The sequence below is a fragment of the Phascolarctos cinereus genome, unplaced genomic scaffold (assembly GCF_003287225.1).
Source record: "Phascolarctos cinereus isolate Bilbo 61053 unplaced genomic scaffold, phaCin_HiC Scaffold_4;HRSCAF=312, whole genome shotgun sequence".
NCBI classification, from domain to species: domain Eukaryota; kingdom Metazoa; phylum Chordata; class Mammalia; order Diprotodontia; family Phascolarctidae; genus Phascolarctos; species Phascolarctos cinereus.
This window is the reverse complement of record NW_027555847.1, coordinates 224,969,745-224,993,328: the sequence shown is the minus strand read 5'-3', so window position 1 is coordinate 224,993,328 and position 23,584 is coordinate 224,969,745. Positions and strand designations below refer to the sequence as shown.

General features: G+C 39.6%; 1 protein-coding gene across 1 annotated transcript in view; it reads left to right on the top strand.

Moving 5' to 3' along the window:
* Positions 1-15,337, top strand: part of MMD2 (monocyte to macrophage differentiation associated 2) — a 106,574-nt gene extending 91,237 nt beyond the window's left edge. Inside the window, exon 7 of the mRNA XM_021008424.2 lies at positions 385-15,337. Within this exon, the coding sequence (XP_020864083.1) occupies positions 385-588 (204 nt within the window). The 3' untranslated portion in view covers positions 589-15,337. The remainder of the gene's footprint in view (positions 1-384) is intronic.
* The last annotated feature ends 8,247 nt before the right edge of the window (positions 15,338-23,584 follow it).

Here is a 23,584-nt window from a genome sequence, read left to right as displayed (position 1 = left end):
GCAAAATGCCTAACAAATAGTAGGTACCATATAAATGCTTATTCCGCTTCCCTCTTCCCTTTCTTTAAAAAAAAAGTGTGTGGAGGAAGTGCTATTAAATGAATAGGGAAGAATGATAAAGGTAAAGTGATCAACTGGAATTTTTCAAGTAGTTTGGACCCACAAGGGTTTGCTCCCAAATCTCTCTCTCTCTCTCTCTCTCTCTCTCTCTCTCTCTCTCTCTCTCTCTCTCTCTCTCTCTCTCTCTCTCTCTCTCTCTCTCTCTCTCTCTCTTTGAGTTGCTCCCTGGCCTCAGCCGAATTCCAGGCTGGGCTTGCTTCCCTGCCTCTCCATTCTACTATGCTACTGACTAGTCCCCTCCCCTCACCTTGTACTTACTGACAGCCCAACACTGATGGAATCTTGGAGCTCATGACCGGAGGTGTCTTTTACTGCTTTGGGATGGTGTTCTTCAAGAGTGACGGGCGGATTCCCTTTGCCCATGCCATCTGGCACCTCTTTGTGGCATTTGGAGCTGGCACCCACTACTATGCCATCTGGAGGTACCTCTACCAGCCCAATACACTGGAGTCGAAAGTGTCCAAATGAGATGTCAAAGAATCTCACGACGCTCCTGATGCCCGTGGAACAGTGCGTTAGAGGAGACGTTACTGGGATGAGGCCCTGCTCAGAGGTTCCAGGCCTGTCTTTTGCTTCATTGCTGGATATTGTTTTTGGATGGGTCCTGGGTCATGTCTGGTGGTTGCCAGAAACCTTTAGGGTATCTGGTGTAGGAAAAAAGCACTAGAAGGCTTTATTGGAGGGCAAAAAAGTTAACCAGATACTTCGTGTATGTTTTAGACAAGTCATCCATAACAAAAAACAACATTAATGTCTTCAGGAAAGAGAACTGATCTCTTTCTGGAAACAAGTAAGCGGGCATGACGGGCAAAAGACTTTGTTCACAGGATCCCGAAAACCTTTAAAATGACAATTGTACTCCTCTGGGGAGAAAATCAGCCTCTGTGTGCGCCACATCAATCAGAACCCACCTTTTTTTTTGCAACCTGGATGCTCAAACTGCCAATACTACAGAACCAATTGGTCTTCTAGACGGTTTCAGGGATGGGAAGGTGATCCTCTCTGGAATCTGGCTCTGCCCAGTCTAAGACCATCCAAGAGTGGACACTCTTTTTCCTCTTAGGAAAGTGAATACTTTCCTTTCCCACTCCCTCCTTTGCTAAAGTCCTTTTCTGACCCTAGGTTCTCTTGGGTATGTATTGAAATGGCTCTTTCTACCCTGACATTTTAGCTGTGTTGGGAAGGAGTTGGAGGGAAAATATACGATAGAGTTGTGGTTGCTTCAATTTCTAGATTGAATCTGCAGGTGGGCCTGGTGACTCCAGCAACAAAAAAAAGAGACACTTTATGCTGTTGGGAGATGACTTGAGAGGAAGGGTCCTAGTCATCTCACCAGAAACGCAGAATTGGAAGGGCAGTTTGGGGAAGGCAAAAGAGCTTTGTTGAAAGCTGTCTCTGCCATTTCCAAGCCTCAAATACATAAGAGCAAGTAGTGAGTGGTGCTCTTAATGGATAGGGAAGGAGATGGTGGCTGGGAGGAATTTATAATACTCAGATTCTTTTTTTTTTCTTGTTCCCAAGTGGCAAAATTTGATATTATTTAAAACTGTTTGTTTTAAGAAATTGGGACTCTTCCTTCTTCTCTTTCCCAACCCCCAAGCTTCAGGGTAGCCTCAGAGGAAAACCCCACCAATGAATGTAAACATGAATCCTGACAGAACTTCTAGGCCAAAATCTCTGAAACCCAAAGACCATCTAGACTGAAAAGGCTTCCTGACACCAACCGGTATTGTCTCATTCCATGGGCTGGGGAGGAGGGGGAAAGTGGGGGTGTCTCTATGGATGTAATACCTCACGTGGCCACTAAGACAGAGGCATCCTGGCATAGACAGAGTGCTGGATTTGGAACCAGGAAGACAGGTTTGAAACCAGCCTCTGGTAATTTACTGGCTGTGCCACTCTGGGCAAGTCATTTAACCTTTATGTGCCTAAAACAACTCTATAGGGCTACTGTCCCAATAACTGACAGGTTGTGATGTCTGTTGGTGGAAGTCCCACACTGACCATCACAGTCCCTCCTGCCTACTTCAAGGTTTCTATTTGAATAAGGCAGTAGCAGGAAGCATGGACCCAATGCATTGGAAGACCTGATTCTAAAACACCTTATTCCCTACAGAGCTCAGAATCAGCAAAGCCTTATACAGTACTTAATTAAACTTGAATACATTCCAGGACTATTTTAGGACTCCAGGCTATGGAATCCCTCCTGTCTAAGTCAGTATTAATTTCCTTTGACACATTCCATAGAGATGTGATCCTAGAGCTGGGAAAAACTTTTGTGATGATGCACTTTGTTCAGGAACTTGAGGACCTCTGATGTCTGCTCAGTTGAGTATTAAAATGGCAGACTTTAGCATAGTTATTTCTCTAGGTTGGATTAAAATGATGAAGATGATATCTCAACTTGGAGGCAGGAGAGGTACCCATTGTGTGGATTCTAGGCTGGGGTGAGAGGTAAGAGACTTCACTTGTCCTCAGAGAATTTATACTTTAGTAAAGATAACTACATGTTGCAAATATGGGCTTAATTTCCATGCCAGTAAGAATCTTTACTCTAGGACATGTCTTAAGTTTCGTCATCTGCAAAAATGAGAGGGTTGGACTAAATGATTTCCAAGGTCCTTTCCATATCTAAATCATGTGAGTCTATGATTATCCTATGTGAGAGCATTTCATCTGTATTCAGACCAGGACAGTCCTGTTGCACTGTCCAAAATATGGCAATGGGGCTAGTTTTTCAGGCACAGGCATGAAATAAAAATAAGGAAACCCGAAGAGTGCAAGGGATGGGAGGGAATCAGGCAATTCAGTAATTGTTATTGACAGTATTTTCCTGGAACACCTTGGAGAAACTGGAATACGTTTGGGCAGAGCTGCCCTGTGGCAACCCTGTGACGCTGGTAAGGTTTGCTTTCGTGCCCTCCCATGTCTCCTTTTATTGCCCATCTCCCCAAGCTCACTGGACGAGGAATCAGGAGACTCAGGATGTAGTTCTGGCTGTGATAGTTACTTATCCTAGGTGATTTGGCCAAGTTGCCTAAACTCTCCTGGATTTAGTTCTGTCATCTATAAGAAGAGGAGATTGGACTAGTTGGTCCCTCCTAGTTCTGGTGTTCTCTGAGCTGCAATATGGTATAAATGAAGTGAGATCTGGAGGACTCAAATTCCAGCCCTGCTACTTACTCTGTGGATGACCTTTAGCAAGTCACTTAACCATAACGGGCTTCAAGTTTCTTTGCCTGTAAAGTGAGGAGTTTGGACTCAATGATATTTAAGCCCCTTTATCTCTAACTCTGGAAATCTGTGATCTCTAAATCTCTTTTCATTTCCAAGATTAGTTTCTGCTCTCGGTTTGAGTTCCTGACTTCCAAAGAGCTTTGACTTGCTCCCTTCTTTCTATTGGACTGTCTGCCCCAAGAGCCAGAGCCCAGCTCTTTTTCCCAACTGCTAATATCAAATCAGGTAATATTTGTAAAGCACTTTGCAAACCTTCAACTGCTGTTTAAATGTTAGCTATTATTATTATTATTAACAACAATAATAGTTTAAGGTAGTACTTCTCCCCAGCATATTTACACTGGATACTGGAAGATGAAATGCTCTTTAGACTCAAAAGAATGAATCCCTAGTGATGAGATCTAAGGCAAACAGTTGACTGACTGAAAGGGGAGTTATTTTTCCTTGGGGATGCTTCTCAGTTTCTCATCTACCAATTAGTCAATCAACAAGCATTTATTAAGCACTTAATATATTCCAAGTACTATGCTAGGCACTGGGGTTACAAAAGCAAAAAAACAAAACAGTCCCTGCTGTCAGGGAGTTTCTGTTCTGTAAGAATGTGCCAATTCAGTTTAAATGAACATCTATCAAACAAATTGCTACTATGGACAGATCATAAATCATTTACCAACAGGCCTTAGGTCCTTAAAGTAGGGCCCAGAATTGGACATAAGCAGGTTCTCTGCTAAAAACCCAATTTAAGCTCCTCATTAACCTTTATCAGTTTATCATTGTCCTTAAGTAAGGCTAATTGACTATTTTCAAATGAGATAATACACGTAAGGTGCTTTAAAAACCTTAAAGTAATAGACTAATGCTAGCTATTATTATTATTACCATTATCATCCCATTTCATCTTCACACTGGCACTGAACATCCCCTGTAGCAGGCATGTCAAACTTAAATAGAAATGGGGCCCACTAAATTGTAAATAAGGATGCCAGTGGGCACATATTGACTTAGAAAACCACTCATGTTTATATATATTTTTCTTGCACTCAGCAGTGTTGGAGGGGGCCCACATATTTGACACTTCTGCCCTAAAGAAACAGTCGTGGGAGCCACTTCTTGATGTAGACTCAGTATGCGGGGAATCGATCGATTGCTTGTAGACCTCTGTATTTAAAATCGCTGATGCCCTCTTCCTCCTGGTTGCTTGTGAACACTAAATCAGGTACACCACGGATCTAGCCCCAGGGCAAAGGAGTCTGCTCACATTTTTGCCTGAGAGATTGCTCAGGCAGGCCAAGCCTTCATCAACAGCAACAGTCTCATTTTTGACATTCTAGGCATGTCAGCTGTTGTTCCCAAGCTGCTGATACAGTGTCAGGTGAATGCTACTGGGGCCGGGTGACGTCAGCTTAGTGGGATGAATAGCAGAGCAACAACATCGAGGAACAGGAACATTCAGCCTCCATAGCAACAGAGAGACATGGAAGAAGAGAAAGAGAAAGAAGGGATATGGAGAAAGCAGTAGCCTTACAGGACTGTGGAATTTTAGAACTGAGAAGCAGTCTTAGAGACCTTCTCTGAGGCGTCATGATGCAGCAGAGAGGGTTTTAGACTTGGAATCAATATGAGTTGGGTTAGAATCCCACCTCAGACACTTGCTTTGTGACCCTTGGCTAATCACTAAATTTTTCTGAGTTCGGTTTCCTCATTTGTAAAATGAGAGAATTGGACTTGACTTTGAAGGAGACTTTCAGCTCTTAAGTCCTGATCCTAGCTTATAGCCCAACCCCCACTTTTGTGAGCTTTGATCTTTATTTTATTTCAATTAACAAGCATTTGTTTTCTACCCCACTGCACCCAACCCTGTCCAAAAAGAAAAAGAAAAAAAGAAACTCAAAACCATTGTAACAAATCGGCCTAAACAGAGGTTTAGGGAAATAAAATGATAAGCTTTTGATCCCTTCTGCAAGTTAGTGCCTGAGGCAGCATTAGAATCTGGGTCTCCTGGGTGGAGTGTTAATTCCACCAAACCACCTGCCCCTGCCCTGGTTTAATCAGCTGGGTTGAGGAGTAGAGAGGAGTCAGGAAGGTAAGGAAGAACAGAGCTTTCTTCTGTGGTTTGAGTGCAGCAGTCCATGTTTTCTGCATGTTCCATATCTAGATAGAATGCAGCCTAATTGGCAGTTATTTCCCTAGCAGAGTTAGGAGAGCAGAGTTTGACTGTGGCCTTCCCAGTGGTTGCAAGCATGGTCGCCCTCGGCTTATTTAAGTCAATAACCCCGAGGTTCTATTTAGTGCCAGATTTGGCCCTTGCATTTGTTTATTTGATTAAAAATGACAGCTGACAGCTGACAGCTGGACATGGAGAGAATTGAACTGCATTCCCTCTCTGTTAGTTCTAGAGACTGTACCTCAGAAGATTGAAAAGAAACCAATAGAGTACCCATGGGGTTACTAACATTAGGCTTGAATTGTGAAACATTGGAAGATGGAAGTAAAAGCCAGCTCCTTCAGACTACTCACCTATAGAGGACAGCTGTGTCAACAGGGAGATGAGGCTAAACAATCATTTATAAAGGCTTTCCAGTGGATTTTTAAGCCTAAAAATACCCCTTTTCTTAGGTTTCTTTATAGCCCAAATTGAAATGTGCTGATCATTTTCCCATATAGAGCCACGTATTTTAAGGAACATCTCACCAAAAAAAGGAGCATTTCTCAGGGCTAATGCTTCCACCTGGGGAGAGCCTGGATAAATGCAGAGGGCACCACACTTTGCTAAAAATAGACAGTGCTGTACTTTGTGAACCATGATGGGAAATTAGATGTGATTAGAGGAAGGGCTGGAGGCAGTGGGTAGTAGGAAGTACTTCCGGCAGAACCTGGATTTTACCAGGCCTACAGAACATAGGTAAAAATCTATCCTGCCAAGTATTCTGACCACGTGGGCCACAAGGCCTGAGCACTGTTGGACTCCAGAGGCAGAGGGAGGATGTCACAGTTCTCAAGGCTGTGTTAGGCCCCATCCTTTCCTGTTAAAATCCTTTACTTCTTTCCAGGCTCAACACTGGTGCCATCCATTCTATGAAGACTTTCCTGATCCCACTCCCAAGATGAAAGTGTCTCCTTTCTTGAATTTTTCTACTTTGCCCTCCTCATACTCTACCTTATAATATATTTATCTGTCTGTATACATCTACAGATATCTAGGTATAAATATGTACCCTACACTCTAGAGGATAGAAAGTAGGCCCTGTTGTCAGGAAGAACCTGAGTCAGAATCCTGCTTCAGGCACTCACTCACTAGCTCTGTGACCCTGGATAAATCATTTAACCTCTCTTGGCCTCAGTTTCCTCATCTATAAAATGAGGATAAAAAAATAGCACCTACCTCATGGAGTTGTTGTGAGGATCAGATAAGTTGATATACATATGTACAGTTCTTCACAAACCTTAAAGCACTGTGCGATTACTAGATATTAGTATTGCTATTACTCCCTGTCATATCCCCTCAAGGGGCGCTAAGTAATCTCCTTGAGCATGGAGGAGATGGCTTCTCTCTCTATCTCTCAGTCTCTCTCTCTTTCTCTCTGTCTCTATCTCTTGGTTTCTCTTTCAAGATTGTAAAGAGGAAAGCACATTTGAAATGGAAATAGTGGGGGACCTGAGTACTTCCGGCAGACATCTGGCAAAGCTTCATCTTCAAGTAAGGGTTCTTAACCTTGTTAAACCTTCATGTATATAGGTAGATAGGTGTGTGTGCATATATATTGCATTTCAATATACTTGGTTTGCCTTTGTAATCCTTTATATTTATTTTTATGCTTTTAAAAATGTTATTCTAAGAAGGGTCTGTAGGTTTCCTCAGATTGCCAAAGTTAAGAATCCTGTTTTAAAGGTAGGATAAAATGAGGAAAACACTGGAAGTGGGAGTTTGGGGGAAGCACATCTTCACTTTCTTGGACCAGACTGCTACAGAGTTCTCTTATCTCTTCCATCTTGGAGTGACTAATACAGTTGGATTGCCAGCTTTGATGTCAGTCCAGGTCCTTGTGTGACTTTACTGTCACCAGTTGGAAGCAGGACCTCAAAGGTCATCTGATCCTGTGTCATTTCTTTACTAACAAGGGAAATAAAGGCCAATAAGACCAAGAAGCATTTAAACCACTTCCCTTTCTTCACATCCCATAAAGACCTGAGATTTAGGAGTGTCTCTATGAGATAGGCACTTTTTGGGTCTGATTTCTATCGGGGCCTATTTTAACTGATTCCCAACTTAAAAGCTGGGCACAGAGGACAGGGAATTAGGATTCCTAAATCACATTCTTGACCTGGCCAATGCTAAGATGGTAAGGAATCTCTCAGGACGGGCTTTGGATTTGGGGTGATCAGATCACAAATAGTCATAAGGGGGGAAACTCAGCTGGGGTGATGGGGCCTCCCCTATAAACACTTAAATATTATAGAACATTAGATAATTTTAATCCCTGGCCCCAGCTTTGAAGACACTTAAATTCTCTGCTACACCCACATCTTATCTTATTCCTTTTAGAGAATCCTTAGCTATGACAGAAGGTTAATGTGGGCAGTATTTGTCAGTATGCTGTTATTATTGCTTAAAGTGATAAAACTTGTTTCAGAATTCCCAGTGCTGAAATGAGCAAAAGAGACTGTCCCCAGTGTCCATGCTATTGCTTCACTGGTCTCCAAAGTGGCTCTTTTTTTTTTTTAAAGCCTCATCCCTGAATCTCTTCTCCTAAACTGCATGACAGTGAAACAGGACCCTAAAAGTCTGCCCCAATTCCTAATCTATATAATTCATTGAAGAGGGAACCATCATTCAGGATAGTGTTTATTTTTTTTATTTTTTTTTCCCATGTGCTTTTGAGTTGAAAATTTTTTTCTCCCTTTTTCTCGCCCCCCCCCACCCTGCCCAAGATGGCGCACAATCTGACATAGGCTTTACATTTACATACCCATTAAACATATTTTCACATTAGTGAAGTTGTAAGTAAAAATTAAAACCAATAGGAGGAACCATCAGAAAGATGAAACAAAATTCAACTTAAGGTAAAATTAAGTGAGAGCGATTCGACTTCCATAGTTCTTTCTTTGGATGTGGACAGCATTTTCCATCCCGAGGCCTCTGGATATGTCTTAGATCCTCGTAATGCTGAGAAGGGTTCAGTTTAACATTCTTAGTCATTGTATAACGTGGCTGCTCTTGTATACAAAGTCCCCTGGGTTCTGCTCACTTCACTCAGCATCAGACCATATAAGTCTTCCCAGTTTTTTCTGAAGTCAGCCTGTTCATCATTTCTTATAGAACAATAGTATTCCATTACATTCATATACCACAACTTGCTCAGCCATTCCCCAATTGATGGGCATCCTCTCAATTTCCAATTCTTTGCCACCACAAAAAGAGCTGCTGTGAATATTTTTGTACATGTGGGTCCTTTTCCCATTTGTTTGGTCTCTTTGGGATATAGCCCTAGAAGTGCTACTGCTGGATCAAAGGGTATGCACATTTTTGTAGCCCTTTGGGCATAGTCAGGATAGTGTTTAAATACCAGAGCAACATAACATAGTTGGATGTACAGAAAGGGTCCCAGAAGCTCCTTCAGTTTTGGTCATGTTCATTCTGACTACATTCTAGGCACATTTCCAGAAGGGATAGGAGGGTCCTTTTGGAAGAAAACCAAACCACAGAAATTATAACAATTCTCTAAGAAAATTCTCTAGCTTCTTTAGCAAAGAGCTGGGCTCCAAAAATCTCTTTGGTTCTTCATATTTCTCATTTGGCATCAAAGAAATCGATTTCCACCCACCAGCCAATAAAGTTTGGGGAGGCTTGGTTATTGACTTTCTTTAGTCTCATTGTAAGATATTGCCACCTTTCTCATAGAATTTTGAGCTAAAAGGAATCCTAAAAATATCTAATTGGGGGATTCTGAACCTGAGGACTCAGAGGCCTCCAAGAGGTCTATAAATGTGCATGGGAGAGAAAAATGACATCTTTATTTTCACTAACTGAAATTTAACTAACTGAAATTTAGCATTTCTTTCATTATTTAAAAACATTATTCTGAGAGGAGGTTCACCAGTTTGCCCAAGGGGTCCAGGAAGCAAACAAAAATAAAAAGATTAAGAACTTCTGATCTAGTCCAATACCCTTGTTTGAAGGAAGGAGGAAGAGAAGGGTAATAAGCATTTCTTAAGTACCAGACACTTTCCAAATATTCTTATTTGATCTTCACAATAAATAGAAGCAGGTGCTTCTATTATCTCTATTTTACAGTTGAGGAAACTGAGGCAGAGGTTAAATAAATAATTCATTCAAGGTCACACAACTACTAAGTATCTAAGGCCAGCTTTGTACTCAGGTCTTCCTTGCTCTGGGTCCAGCTCCATATCCATTATGTTACCTAGCTGCTTCTAACTTTTAGAGATGAGGAAATGAGGAATGACAAGAAAAGAGCAATCGGGTTCAAATTTTTGCTCTGCTGTTTACTACTTATGTGACTTTGCCCAAGTTACTTAATCTCTCTTGACCTCAGTTTTCTCCTCTACAAAATGAAGGAATTGGTTAGACTAGATGATCTCCAAATTATAGCCAGTGATATGTTGATGTTCACAACCAGATCTCTAGGGGAAGAATGTATGCACGATACACTTCTAAGTTTATTAACATTTTTCCATTTTTTTAAGTCTAGACAATCAACAAAACAATAAATTAGGCCCTGATATGTAGTATTTGCTGTTTTCTGAGGTGTAAATGCTCACCACTGCTTGTAATTGTAAAAACCACCCAATATCACATAGTTAGCGTTGGAGTAAAACTAGACCTCATGTCAACCTGATGCCATAGCTTTTCCTTCATCAGAGTTTCAGTAGACCGGCACATTTTATTCCATATTTCCCTACTTTTTTCAAGGGACCAAAGAAAACATAAGTACCTAATTAAAAACAGAACAAAACAAACCACTATGTCCCTTCTCTCAAGAAGCTTCAGCTTTGACAACCAGCTGTGTAGTTGGCATGGCTGTATAACATGCGCGCTCATGTGTTAGGTTGTTTCAAGAGGGATTAAATAAATGTTCAAATATTTCTTCTAAATTCTAGGTTATCTGTCTCCCTCACATTCTCCCCCCCCCTTTATCTCCTCCTTTGTTTTTTGATTTTGTTTATTGGTCTTAGTTAATGTGAGCATGAAGCAGTGTTGCATGTGGGAAAAAACCCTAGACTGGGAGTCAGAAGAACTGACCTTGCCACCAAGTAGCTGTGTGACCTTGGGCAAGACATTTGACTTCTCTGGGGCCTCCTTTCCTCATCTGTTAAATGAAGGAATTGATCTACAATAGGCTTTTCCCAACCAGTGAATCACTAGTTACTGAGGCGGGCAGCTCCATTTCCCCTTAATCCGGAAAGCAGACCATGTGACCAGACTCCCTTTGAGGTAGGAAAGGGTGACCTCCATTCTGTTGACTGTTGCTGTAACGGCCCTATCCCCTAATGTGTCCCCGAGGTGACAATGGCTGGTAGTGGAAGGAACAAAGGTAAGAGTAGATTTTTAAATTCCTCAAAGCCAAACGTGTGTCATATCCATTTATTTTTGTATCCACCGTGTCTGGCACAATACCTTAAACATAGTGAGCATAGTCTAGCAGCTATTGGTTGAATTGAATGGAATAAATTCAATTAAATAGGAATTAGATTTATTTTGGTTGATCCTAAAGGGCAGCACATGCAGCAGTGGGTGAAAAGGGAAAACTGCAAAAGTCTTGAAGTCAGGAAAGACTTCCCAACCAGTGGAGTTATCCTAAAATGTAATGATCTGCCTCCTCCTCACTGGAGTCCTTTAAGCAAAGGCTAAAGAACCATTTACTAGCTATGATTTCATGGTTTAGGTTTGGTTTGGACTACATGGCTTTTGAGGTCCCTTCCAACTGAAATTCTTTGTGATTCTATGTAGTTGACTGACTTTTTATCTTTGTATACTCAGTAAGTAATTAACACAAGGATCTGACAGTAGTAGGAGCTTAGTAAATGCTTGTTGAATAAATGAACAAATGAATTGAGCCCATTATTAACTTTCCATTATTAATGAACGCTCTTTTCCACTGTCATCATATGATTATGGTGAAGAAATCAAAAGTAGTCTTTCTTCTAGGTTGGGAAGACCTGTTCTCTGAGGTCTTCTTGGCTCGGACTCTTTAATAACTATTATGAATGGCCAGGCCAGCTTCACTTAGTAGGTTGACCCTGACTTGACAAGTGTCAATATTACCATTTTAGTTCTGACTTTAACCTTGCCTCGGTAGGTAAGATAGGGAGTCAGTCTTCTAGAACCTTAGGGATAGGCCAGATCAGCTTCTTACCACCTGATGTTTGAAAGAGAGTGATCTGAAATTTACTTGTTCTGTACCTTGAGAGCTTTAGTAGGTAATTTGTTCTTGAAAACTGAGCCTCCTTGGCACAACAGGGAAGGCAGGAAGAGGCACAACTCAGAGACCATTGGTTTCTTAATTCAAGCTTCTGGTGTGTGTCCTGCTAAGTCAGCATAGGCTACTCTTAACTGAAAAAAAAAATGAAATACAATGAAATGTCAGAGTGAGATGGAGGGTAGTTGGCAGATTTGTGCCAATTAATTGCATAAATTTGGATGTCTGCTTCTTTCTACTTCTTGCTTGGACTAAATCTCGGTTGCTTGGAAGCAACACTGCAGTGTGGTGTAGTGAGTAGCTGGAGTGCTGGACTTGAAATAAGGAAGACCTGGGATCACATCCTGCCTTAGATACTTACTAGTTGTGTGACCCTGGACAAGTGCCTCAGTTTAATCAATTCTAAAATGAAGAGGCTGGGCTAGATGGCTCCTAAGATCCTGTCTAGTTCGACTTCTATTGACCCAGCAATTTTGGGTGGGGGGGTATAAGACATCTAGATTGCATCCCAGCTAAGTACATTGTTTTGGTTGGTGAATTGTCCTAAGGCAGGCTGCCAGTGTCAACTCTAGCCATCTGTCTCCTCCCTCAGGAGAAGTCCAGTCATATGACTCACTTCCTGGACTACTTTGGAAATTGCACTCCTAGCTGGGGAGGGAAGTGAATTGCAATATGATCTTAGACCAATGTGGGGATTTGCTTAGGTTGAAGTTGAATTTGCTGATCTGTGGCTTTGGTAAGAAGGAAGAACAGGTGTTTCTTGGTGATGGAGATGATTACCTCTAGGACCAAATATAAACTCCTTTATCCAGCATTTAAAGTTCTTTACATGTTGGTTCCTTCCTATTTTTCCACTTTTACGCATTATTCCCTCCATGAAAAGTCTATATGATATTGATATACTTTCAGTTTCTCACACAACACCATCCATTTCCCCTCTGGGTGCCTTTGAACTGGCTGTTTCCCCATGCTTAGAATGCCCTCCTTATCGCTGCCTCTTAGAATTTCTGCCCCCCACCCCAGAATTGGCTTACGTGCTGGCTTACGTGCCACCATCTCTGGAGGTCCTTCTGAATTAGCCGAGCTGCTGCCGCATCCTTCTCCGAGGTTACTTTGTATCTACTTTGTTCCTATCTTGAGAGGCAGTACAGCATAATGAACAGGGTTATTGTTAGTTGTTGTTCCAATCCTCTTTGTAACTACATTTGGGGTTTTCTCGGCCAAGATTCTGGAGTGGTTTGTTCCACTTCCTTCTCCAGATCGTTTTACAGATGAGGAAACTGAGGCAAGCTAACAAGTATCTGGGGCCACATTTGAACTCATGAAGATGAGTCTTTCTGATTCCAAGCCCAGTGCTTTATCTACTGCTGTACCTAGCTGCACTTAATGCACAGAGAACTGGCTTCAAAGCCAGGCTAACTTGTGTTCAAGTCCCAACTCTGACACATACAGGCTGTGTGACCCTGGGCAAGTCACTTAATTTCTCAATGATCTTCTAGTCAATTCTCTAAGGCTATAAGTTGCACAGGAAGGTAAGGACCTGCCAGGAGTTTGCTATACCAATGAAATCATAGCTTTCATCTGTATATCTCTTGTATATACCCAAATATGCTCATATTGTCCCCTCTGTTAGAATGTAAGCTCCTCGAGCACAGGGACTGCTTTTTTTTTGTATCCCTAGTGCTGAGCACAGTGCCTAGCACACAGTAAGCGCTTAATAAATGCCTGTAGATTGATATTGTACTTCTCAAAGAGAGACTTCAAAGTTAAAAGAAAACAAGGAGAGCAACTATCTATCAAAAAAAAAAAGACACCCTCTAGTGGTTTTTATACTTCAAACCCATCATGTCTTCTTGAACCTAACTGGGGACTGAGAGAGGAGGTAAAAGAAAACTTCCAGCAGTAATTACAGCTATCTCTGTGAGTGCCTAGAATTGAGGCAGAAGGGGACTGAAATTCAGTGATAATAGTATCTTATGTTTGTAGAGTATTCTTAAGACGTGAAAGTACTTTTTAACACGTATTTAAAGAGCTTTGCAAACTTTAAAGTGCTATATAAATGTCAGTTTAAATTATTATTATTATTGTTATATACACTATCTCATTTGATCCTCACAACAATCTAGATGGAAAACCACATGAGGGGAGAAGGCTTCTATGAGATTTCTCTTTCTTTTAAGAAGCTATTCTAGGATTTCATTTCTTGTCATTTTGAAGTCATTGGTTTTGGTCAAGGTTTTGGTATTTCCTTAACTCATTAGCCAGGGGCTATCATTCAGTTCAATTACATAGTCATTTTCAGGTCACGTGGACCCACTATTTCTGCATATTAATTTAGTTATTAATATAGATCATTGATATTGAGAAATCAGGAAAGTCACAGAATAGACATTCAAAATATACTTGGCTCATTCACAGTGGCTGGCATAGTGCTTTGCTATGCATAACTGAATATTCAAAAAAATTCATTTGCTAATTCATTCAACTAAGAAACACTTATTAAGTGCCTACTGTATGTAGAATGCCATGCTAGGTGCTCCAGGGGAGATTAAGTTTAGGCAAGACACTCATTGCCTTCATGGAGCTTACAGTCTAATAGAATAAGACAAATTCAGATAAGTATACTTATCCTACATTTGCATTCGAGAATTGGAAAACTATATGCTGTGTGAGGTCTTTGGGAGGTCATTACTAAGGAGCAAGAAAGCTTACTGGATAGAATGGTATTTGAGTAGGCCTTAAAGATGGATAAGAAATTCAATAAATGAAGAAAGGGAGAACCAGCTATTGAATGAGAAATTATAAAAAGGCTTCACCAAGCTGAAATAAAGTCAAACTTCAGTTGTTCCCAGCTCCCTATACTGTTTTTTAGTGTTCTGTGCTGTTGGCCTTGGGGTCATATCTTCATAGAAATTTCAGCCTGCTCCCTTGGTTTTATACTTGAGATTTTCAGGTGGACTATGGGTTTTACAGGATTGGGTCCAATCTTGGGAGATGACCCCAAAATTTTGGCTGCTTTTATCCCACCCAGAAATACCCCTTAAATGGATATGTCAGTCAACTTGGGCAGGCACACATTTTCCCTATAGGCAGAGATAGAAATTAAATCACTTTAAGGAAAGGGGTGGTGCTGGTTCTGGAAAGGCTACTCTACCCATCCTAACAGATAAAAGATATTAAGTTCACAGTGTCTGCTTTAAACTGAATGACCTTTCAAACTCTTTCAAACCCAGGGTTTGCCAAACTAGTTGATCAACTTCCCTTCAGTGCTAGGTCCCAGTGTGCTTTATGAAGCTTTACTGTGAAACTGGAGTGAACTGTCTTTGATACTAACTTTTATTGACTTGTTAATGTCTATAATGTTTGTGAATGGGATTTGCAGCTGTGACTTTTTTAAATGTCTTGTATTGGACCACATCTAGATTGGTGAAATCAGTATTTTGTATTTAACACAGTATTTAATAAAGGTTTGTAATAAGAATAACCATGGCCATGAATATTTTTATTTCCTCTGGAGTAGGAATTAAATAAAACTTGATACCTCACTCTTGCAGATTTGTCTTCATTGTTGTTTTGGAGGGGAAATGATTGATTCAGATTGGAACCAGCAGCATTGACCTGTCTCTTCAGTCACCCAATCCACAAGTATTCATTAAAGGCCTGCTACCAGATTCTTCCCCGGGCCTCGAAAGTTCTTTCTTAATACCTCTCTCTTTGCCTCTGGGAATATGTGGAGAGAGTCCTTCAGGACCCAGCATAAACACCACCTTGTTTTGGGGGCCCTTCCTGGTTCCCCTAGATGCTAAAACCTTGACCTCCAAGGTTACTTTTATTTGCATTCTATTTGTTTTGTAGATATCTACATGTGTGCGTGTGGTCTCCTCCATTACAATGTAAGTTCCTGGAGGGCAGAGACTGTTGCTCTTCTATCTTTATATACCAGCACCTCCTTCAGTGCTTAAACATTTTAGTCACTTACATTCTTGTTGATTGATTGAAGTGAGGTCATTGGATGAGTAATCTCTAAGATCCCTTTCACCTCCAACATTTTGTAATTCTAAAAGAAATTTATGGAAGTGTATAGCAGGTATGGACCACCCAGAAAACAAAGTGACTGTGAACCATCCAACACTATGTACTTTGCTGGTTATAAGATTAAAATGTTGATCACAGATAGAGAACCAGAAAGGACTTTAGAGCTCATATAGTCCAGTCCCTTTTTTCCACAAAGGAGAAAATTTAGGCACCAAGGAGTTGAGGGACTTGCCCACGGTCACACAGGCATTAAAACATCAGGGCTAGGATTTTTGAATGCAGATCCTTTGACTCCAAAAATCAGCACTGTTCTCACTGCATTGCAGTGGTTTGTTTGTTTTTTTAATATTAAGAAAGCCTATGAAGAGTGAAAAGTATACCTGATTAGTGATTACTTAAAGGCTTTCTGGAAAATTCCAAGCCCATAGCCATTGTCCTATTATAAGGTATCATTGTTTATGAATGGGGAATATAACACCACCAAAAATATAATCAAGGTATGGAAAATATTCATTTTGTCCAGCTTCCTCTGACAACACAGAAAATTATCAGACTTACTAAAAAGCCAAGATCACACGAAATCCATAAAAACCCTAGTCTGTGAAATTCTTTATCTGGTCAGAGGATACTCCATTTTTTTCTGATTTAAGTTAGGTAACCTGCCATTTGAACACTCAATGGATGCCTTTTCATTTCAATTCAACTTGAACTGTTCATTCATATATTTTCAGAGTTTGAGCGCCCTCTAATGTTTAGCAACCTCATTTCCTAATGAGTCTTAGGAGTTTCCTAATAAGAGAAAGGTATTTCTTTCAGAACCTGAACAAGGGACGAGACCCAGGAATTTCCACGTTTTCTTTTAGATCTGATGCTTTTAAAACATGCAACCTGTGGCCTAGCACCCCAAGCTCTAGGTTTGCACTGATTGAGTACAATGTTGGGGGCCACCTAAAAACCTTGGTTCCTTATGCTCCTATCTAGAATACCCTTTGAGGAATCTTAGACTATCGTCCAAATATGGCAGCTGAGTGGCAAAGTGAATAGAGCGCTGGGACTGGGCTCAGGAAGATGAATCCTGCTGAGTTCAAATCCAGCCTCAGACACTTATTAGCTGTGTGACCCTGGGCAAGTCACTTAACCTTGTTTGCCTCAGTTCCTCATCTGTACAATAAGCTGGAGAAAGAAATAGCAAACCACTCCAGTATCTTTGCTGAGAAAACACCAAATGGTGTCATGAAGAGTCAGAAATGGCTCAACACGAACAAAAAAATTCAAATATAGCTTGTTTCTAGGTCTCTACGATATATGTAGACAAAAGGTCCCCAGATCAATTCAGGGTATCTAGCTAAATAGCTATCTAGCTATCTTTCATCTATCTCTTCTTCTCTCTCTCACCACACATATATATGTATGTACATATTTGTTGTGGTATATAATAAAGGCTGCCCTATATCTGATATATATATATGCATATATGCATACATATATAGCTTTATTTCTGTATTAAGTACAGGACAGTTTTTATTCCACCACAAGGAAATACAGAAAGCACATATGTAGCTTATAAACAATTAATACCATTCCTCTTTTCTCTCTAGTGAATTGTATCCCCTTGTGGATTGAACTTCCTTTTGAAAGGAAAATGAAATTAGGCTTGATAGAAGGACAATTTCCCAACATTCCTTGAGCCATCCTTTTTACTGTGAAGTCCTATAGTGGCATCTAGCTTTATGGTATTACCTTACCCAAGAGGAGAACAAACTTGGGGTTGCAAGAGGGGCAGACAATGCTCTTCCCATTGGACCCATACAATCCAAATTACTCAGGCTAATAGTGGAGAGCAAGGTTCAAGTCCCAGCTCCCTCATATCATGGTTTTAGTCCCTTGGTGCCCCTTGGCTTTGGGGGCCACAGGCATGATTTTCTTTTCCCCATAATTCAGGGCAGCTAGGTAGCAAAATGGACAGAGTTTTAGGCCAGAAGTCAGGAAAATCTGAATTCAAATTCAAACTCAGACACTTACTAGTTGTGAGGTCCTTAACCTCTCTCTGTTTGCTTCAGTTTCCTCACCTGTAAAATGGGGATAATAATAGCAGCTACTTTCCAGGGTGGTTGTGATCAAATGAGATTAAATTTGTTAAGTGCTTAGCACAGTGCCTGGCACATAATAGGTTCTCAATAAATGGTTTCTTCTTCCTTCCCCTTCATTTTCTGTCTTTCCTTCCTTCCTTTTCCTTTCCTTCCTTCCTTCCTTCCTTCCTTCCTTCCTTCCTTCCTTCCTTCCTTCCTTCCTTCCTTCCTTCCTTCCTTCCTTCCTTCCTTCCTGATAAGCCCAGGAAATTCCCTTCTTTTTTTAGAAGGTCTTAATTCATTGCACTGTAGGGGGTTGATCCCAGAAGCTCTCTGATCCATGAAGAGGTTACTCTCTGTAAGGTGAGGTGAGCCTTTGTTTTGGACTTATGAAAGTGTCTACCTCCTCACTGGTAAATGTTTAGGAGGACTAAGTGCCGTGAATTAAAGCTGTGTTCTTGACTCCTGGCTTTGGGGATGCCTGAACTGCTCTAGGGACCAGGGGATGGGGAAAAATGACCAGTGGCGAAGGAGGTAATGCCATCAACTAGAGCTAGAAAAGACCTAAGGAATTCAAATGAAGATAAACCAGTCCATAAACCCTGACCATCAGTATGGGATCGAATTGGTTGCCTGGCATCCATGCCTTCACAACTGTCTAAATATTCCATGAAGCCCTTCTGAGATTTCCTTTTCCCTTCAACACCACCACTGATATTCATTTTAATCTTATTTCATCCATATCTGTGGCAGGGTACTTGGGTAGAAAAATCAGTGTGATTTATCCTAGTTTCTGTCCTTCCTTGGGAATGGCCCTGTAAATGGTCATGGGTATTATATGTCCCCCATTGTCTGTATGTTACAATGCCTGTTACTGTATGCCTCTCTGAAAGCTAGGACCATGTTTTTTGCCATTCTTTGTATCCCCCGCACTTAGCACAGTACCTGGCTTGTGTATTGATTTCATTTAACGTCTTAGGCAAGATTTCCCTACCATTCACTTATACATAGATTCAGCAAACATTGATTGAATATCCTCTGTATACAATACACCATGCTAGGTGCTGAGGGAGATACAAAGTTCACATAAGACAATGACTGCCTTTGCTGAGCTTATAGTCTATATAAGGGTAATAAGACACAAATGTAATTATAATATATAGTGTTACGTGACATTTTAGAGACAAGGAAACTAAGGCCCAGAAAAGTTAACTAATTTGGTCAAAGTCACAAGTCACTACTACTTACTAATATCAGAAAAAGGATTGGAACTCAGGTCTTTCCAAATTCTGAGACCAGCGCTCTAACTGCTTCTAAGGTCCCTTCCAGCTCTAAAAATTGCTTTTGTAGGTTCATCCTTTCCCCTCACATTCTGCATTTTAAATAAATTAGATTGACAATAAAATCAGCATTATCTTTAGTATTGTAAAGGTTGTAACAACCTACTGTCCTATGACTGTCAGAATCGAGAGAGAGAGAGAGAGAGAGAGAGAGAGAGAGAGAGAGAGAGAGAGAGAGAGAGGATTCTTTCAACAAGAATTTATTGTCTGTTATATGCAAAGCTCAGTGTCCAAATCCCCCCTCCCCTTGAAGAATGGAGCCCAGTGATGCTAGTAGTTAAAAACAATCAAAAGAACCCTTTCTCCTCTAAAGTCTTAGGATCAGAGCTCCACATTTCTATCTCCTCACCAGCACAGTGTAAGATTGGTAGGCTCAGAACCAAAAAGACATAAAATGTAATACAGAAGATTGCCTATATAGAAGCATTTCTCAATAATGCAATAAGTTGACTACATAAATTGGCCTGTTTCTTCACTCTTCCTGGAATTTTAAATTACTGGGATTCTAAAATAAGGAAATCAAGCTCATCAACAATCAGTAATAACAGCCCTTATGTCTTCTATTGGGTCATTATCCATCTCCCAGTCCCCAACAATGGGAAGGAAAGAAACAAACATTTGTCAGACACCTACTATGTTATGTGTCAGGCATTGTGTTAGGCATTGTGTTAAGCACTTTACAGATATTAACTCATTTGCTCCTCATAATGAACCTGAGAGGTAAGTGCTATTATTATTCTTATTTTACGGTTGAGGAAAATAGATGGTAAATGAGGCAAATAGAGGTATGGTTACTTGCCTAGGGTCACAAAGCTAGTAAGTGCCTGAGGCTGAATTTGAACTCAGGTCTTCCTGACTCCAGACTGAGGGCTCTACACCACTTAGCTGGGTGTCCCTCTTGTATCTATTTTCTTTTTCCTCTTCTCTCTACATAGTATTCTTCTCTGTTGAAGATCTTATCAATAGGTTAAATGGGTTCAATTATTATCTTTGTGCAGAGGACTCTCAGGTCTATACAACCAGTTCTAATCTCTCTTCTGAATTCTAGTTCCATATTACCACATCCCCACCTCCATTGCTGAATGTCACTCGTGCCCTCTTATACTTCAAACCCTACATGTCCAAAACAGAACTCTTTATCTTTCCCCCTAAAATCTATCCCTCCTCCATAGAATGAATGAAAAAATATTTACAAAAAGCTTATCTATACCAAGGGGATACTTTATAGAACTTGATAAAATAATAACAAAATTCACTTGGAAAAAAAAGATCTAGAATATTAAGGGAAATTATAAAAAGTAGTAGGGATGAAGGGTGAATAGCATTTCCATCCCTCAAAGCACATTATAAAGAATCAGTCATCAAAAATATCTGGTATTGGTTAAAAAATAGAGAGGTAAATTAATAGAACAGACTAGACAAGGGAAAATCAGAAACACTAGAACTCAACAACCCAATGTTTGATAACGTGAAAAATGTAGATTTTCTAGGGAAAAAATCCATTAGTTGATAAAAATTGGGGAAACTGGGAAGCAGTCTGGCAAAAATTAGGCTTAGACCTTAACATCATATTCCACAATACATTTTAAATGGGTATCTGACCTTAATAAAAGATCATACAGCTAGGTGGCTCAGTGGATAGAGCACTGGCCCTGGAGTCAGGAGGACCTGAGCTCAAATCTGTCCTCAGAGCAAACACTTGACACTTATTAGCTATGTGACCCTGGGCAAGTCACTTAACCCCAATTGCCAAATAAATAAATAGAAGATCATACTGTCAAAAAAAAATTAGAAGAGAAACAGATCATATATCTCTTACTGCTATGGGTAGGAGATATATTCTTAACCAAACAAGAGATTGAGGTAATTACTAAAGATAAAATAGATAATATTGATTACTTGAAACTGAAAAGCTTCTGCATAGACAAAATTAATGTACCTAGGATAAGAAGTGAAGTAGTCAAAGGGGAAAAAAAACTTTGCATCAAATTTCTCTCATAAAGGTTTGGTATCCAAGATATATAAACAATAAATACATAAGACTAATAACTATTCCTCGATGATAGTCAAAAGATATAAACCATTCTCAAAAGAAGAATTATAAAGTATTTAAAATCACACAAAAGAATGCTCCAAATCACTAATAATAGTCGATCAAGAGCATATCAAAACAACCTTGAGGTTTTACCTTGCACCTTGAAAATGGCAAAAATAACAAAAAGTGGCAATGGTCAATGTTGGAGGGCTTGTGGAATAATCAGCACATTAATATATTGTTGGTGGAGCTATGAAGTGGTACAACAGTTTTGGAAAGCAATTTGGAATTGTTCAAATAAAGTAACCAAAATCTCCATACCCTTTGAATCAGATGCTGTTTCTGGGTTTATATCCCATGGAAGCCCTCAATAAAAAGAAAGTCTTCATATACTCCAAAATATTTGTAGAAGCACTTTTTATGATAGCTAAGAATTGGAAACAAAATAGTTGCTCATCAACTGAGGAATGGCCGATTTGTGGTACATTAATATAATGGTATATTATTGTGTTGTAAGAAATGATGTGTGAATACAGGGAAGCATGGAAAGACCTATATGAACTGATAAGCAGAAGCAAGAAAACAATACACATAATAACTGCAGTGATGTAAATGCAAAGAACAACTACACACTAAACAAATTAAAAGATCAAACAGGACTCAACCCCCAGCCAACCCTTTCAAGGAGGTGATTGGTTGGTCCACAAATGTTACACGTTGCACGTTTTCAGACTTTTTCAATGTACTGATTAGTTGTGCTGATTTTTTTCCTTTCTAAAAAGTACTATTTGTTATATGGGATAGTTCTCTGAGAGGGGAAGGAGGAGGGATAACTATGAAACAGAAGCTATCAATAAAAACATTTTTTTTAAAGTGCTTAAGAATATACTTCTTGCCCTCAAGGAACTTCTACCTACTAGGGCAGTGGTTCCCAATGTTTTTGTTCTTTAAACCCCTTCAAGTAAGTCAACAACAAAGTGACTCCCCCAGGGTAATTTAATATACACAATATCCATAATATTTGTCTAATATTTAATATACATAATATTCTTTTAAATTCATTAATTCTTTTAAATAACCACAGTAATGTTTGCTCCAAATAAACATTTACATTATAAAGTTATAATTACAAAATAAAGTTTTATTCTACCCAGAATTACAAAAACTCTAAATAGAAAACTCTATCAAAAATATTACAAATATATTATATGGGACATTCTATTAGAATTAAAAGAAACAAGTCAGCAAGACCTCAGATGCTTACTATTTTCAGTAAGGATTCATATTTAATTTCTTTATTTTATCAATTTTATTAACTATAAATAACATTTTTAATGAAATAAGTTACAACTTGGAAGAGATTTAACATAATGTAATAAACATATATGAGTTTAATTTCAAAATCGGATTTTAAAAAATCCGAACAAAGATTTGCAGTATTTGGCTCAATTAAATAAACATTTATTAATGTGCTATGCATTGGGCATACAAAAAGACAGTCCGTACCCTCAAGGAGTTCACAATATAAAGGGGAGACAACAGGCAAATATATACAAAGCAAGCTATAGACAGGATAAATAGGAAATAATTAAAAGAGAGAAAGCATTAGAATTAAGAAGCGATAGTGAAGGCTTCCTGTAGGAGGTAAGATTTTAGTTGGTTCTTAAAGGAAACAAGGGAGGTCAGAAATCTGACTCAAGATCAGATTAGGAGAAACAAGACTAACAAAATCTTGCCTGTTTCTCCATCATTTATTTCTTTGTTTTGATTTAAAACAAGAATGAAGTAAAAATGTGTGGGAAATGGTAGAATTTTACAATCTCTTTTGCTGATAGAAATTCATTTTTTATTTTTAGCCTTCTCACCAATGGATGTAAATGACTAGCTGATTACAATGTATTTGCTTTTCTATTGGTTAATGACAAGTGCTAACTCATCTTTGTAAGCAAAGAATCTCCCTGGACATGACTTTCTTCTCTTCTACCACTGGCACACTGACGGCACTCATAGAAACTCTACTAAACTACTGACAAGTGTTGCCAACCACTTGAGAAATGGTTGAAAATCTACCAAATAGAAGAATAGTGACATAAAGTAGAGGGGTTTAAATCAGAAAACAGCGTGAATGCTTCCACATAAGGTTTAGTTCTACAGAACGTTTGCAATAGTCCACGATGGTTTCGAGATGGCCTGTAATGCACATGGTGATTACGGTTTTCAAACAGCCTGACTTTGTGTTGCAGAAACACAAATGTTCATCATTTCTTGTTCTTGTGATTATATAGCAGATGAGGTACAATTACAAGGTAGTCC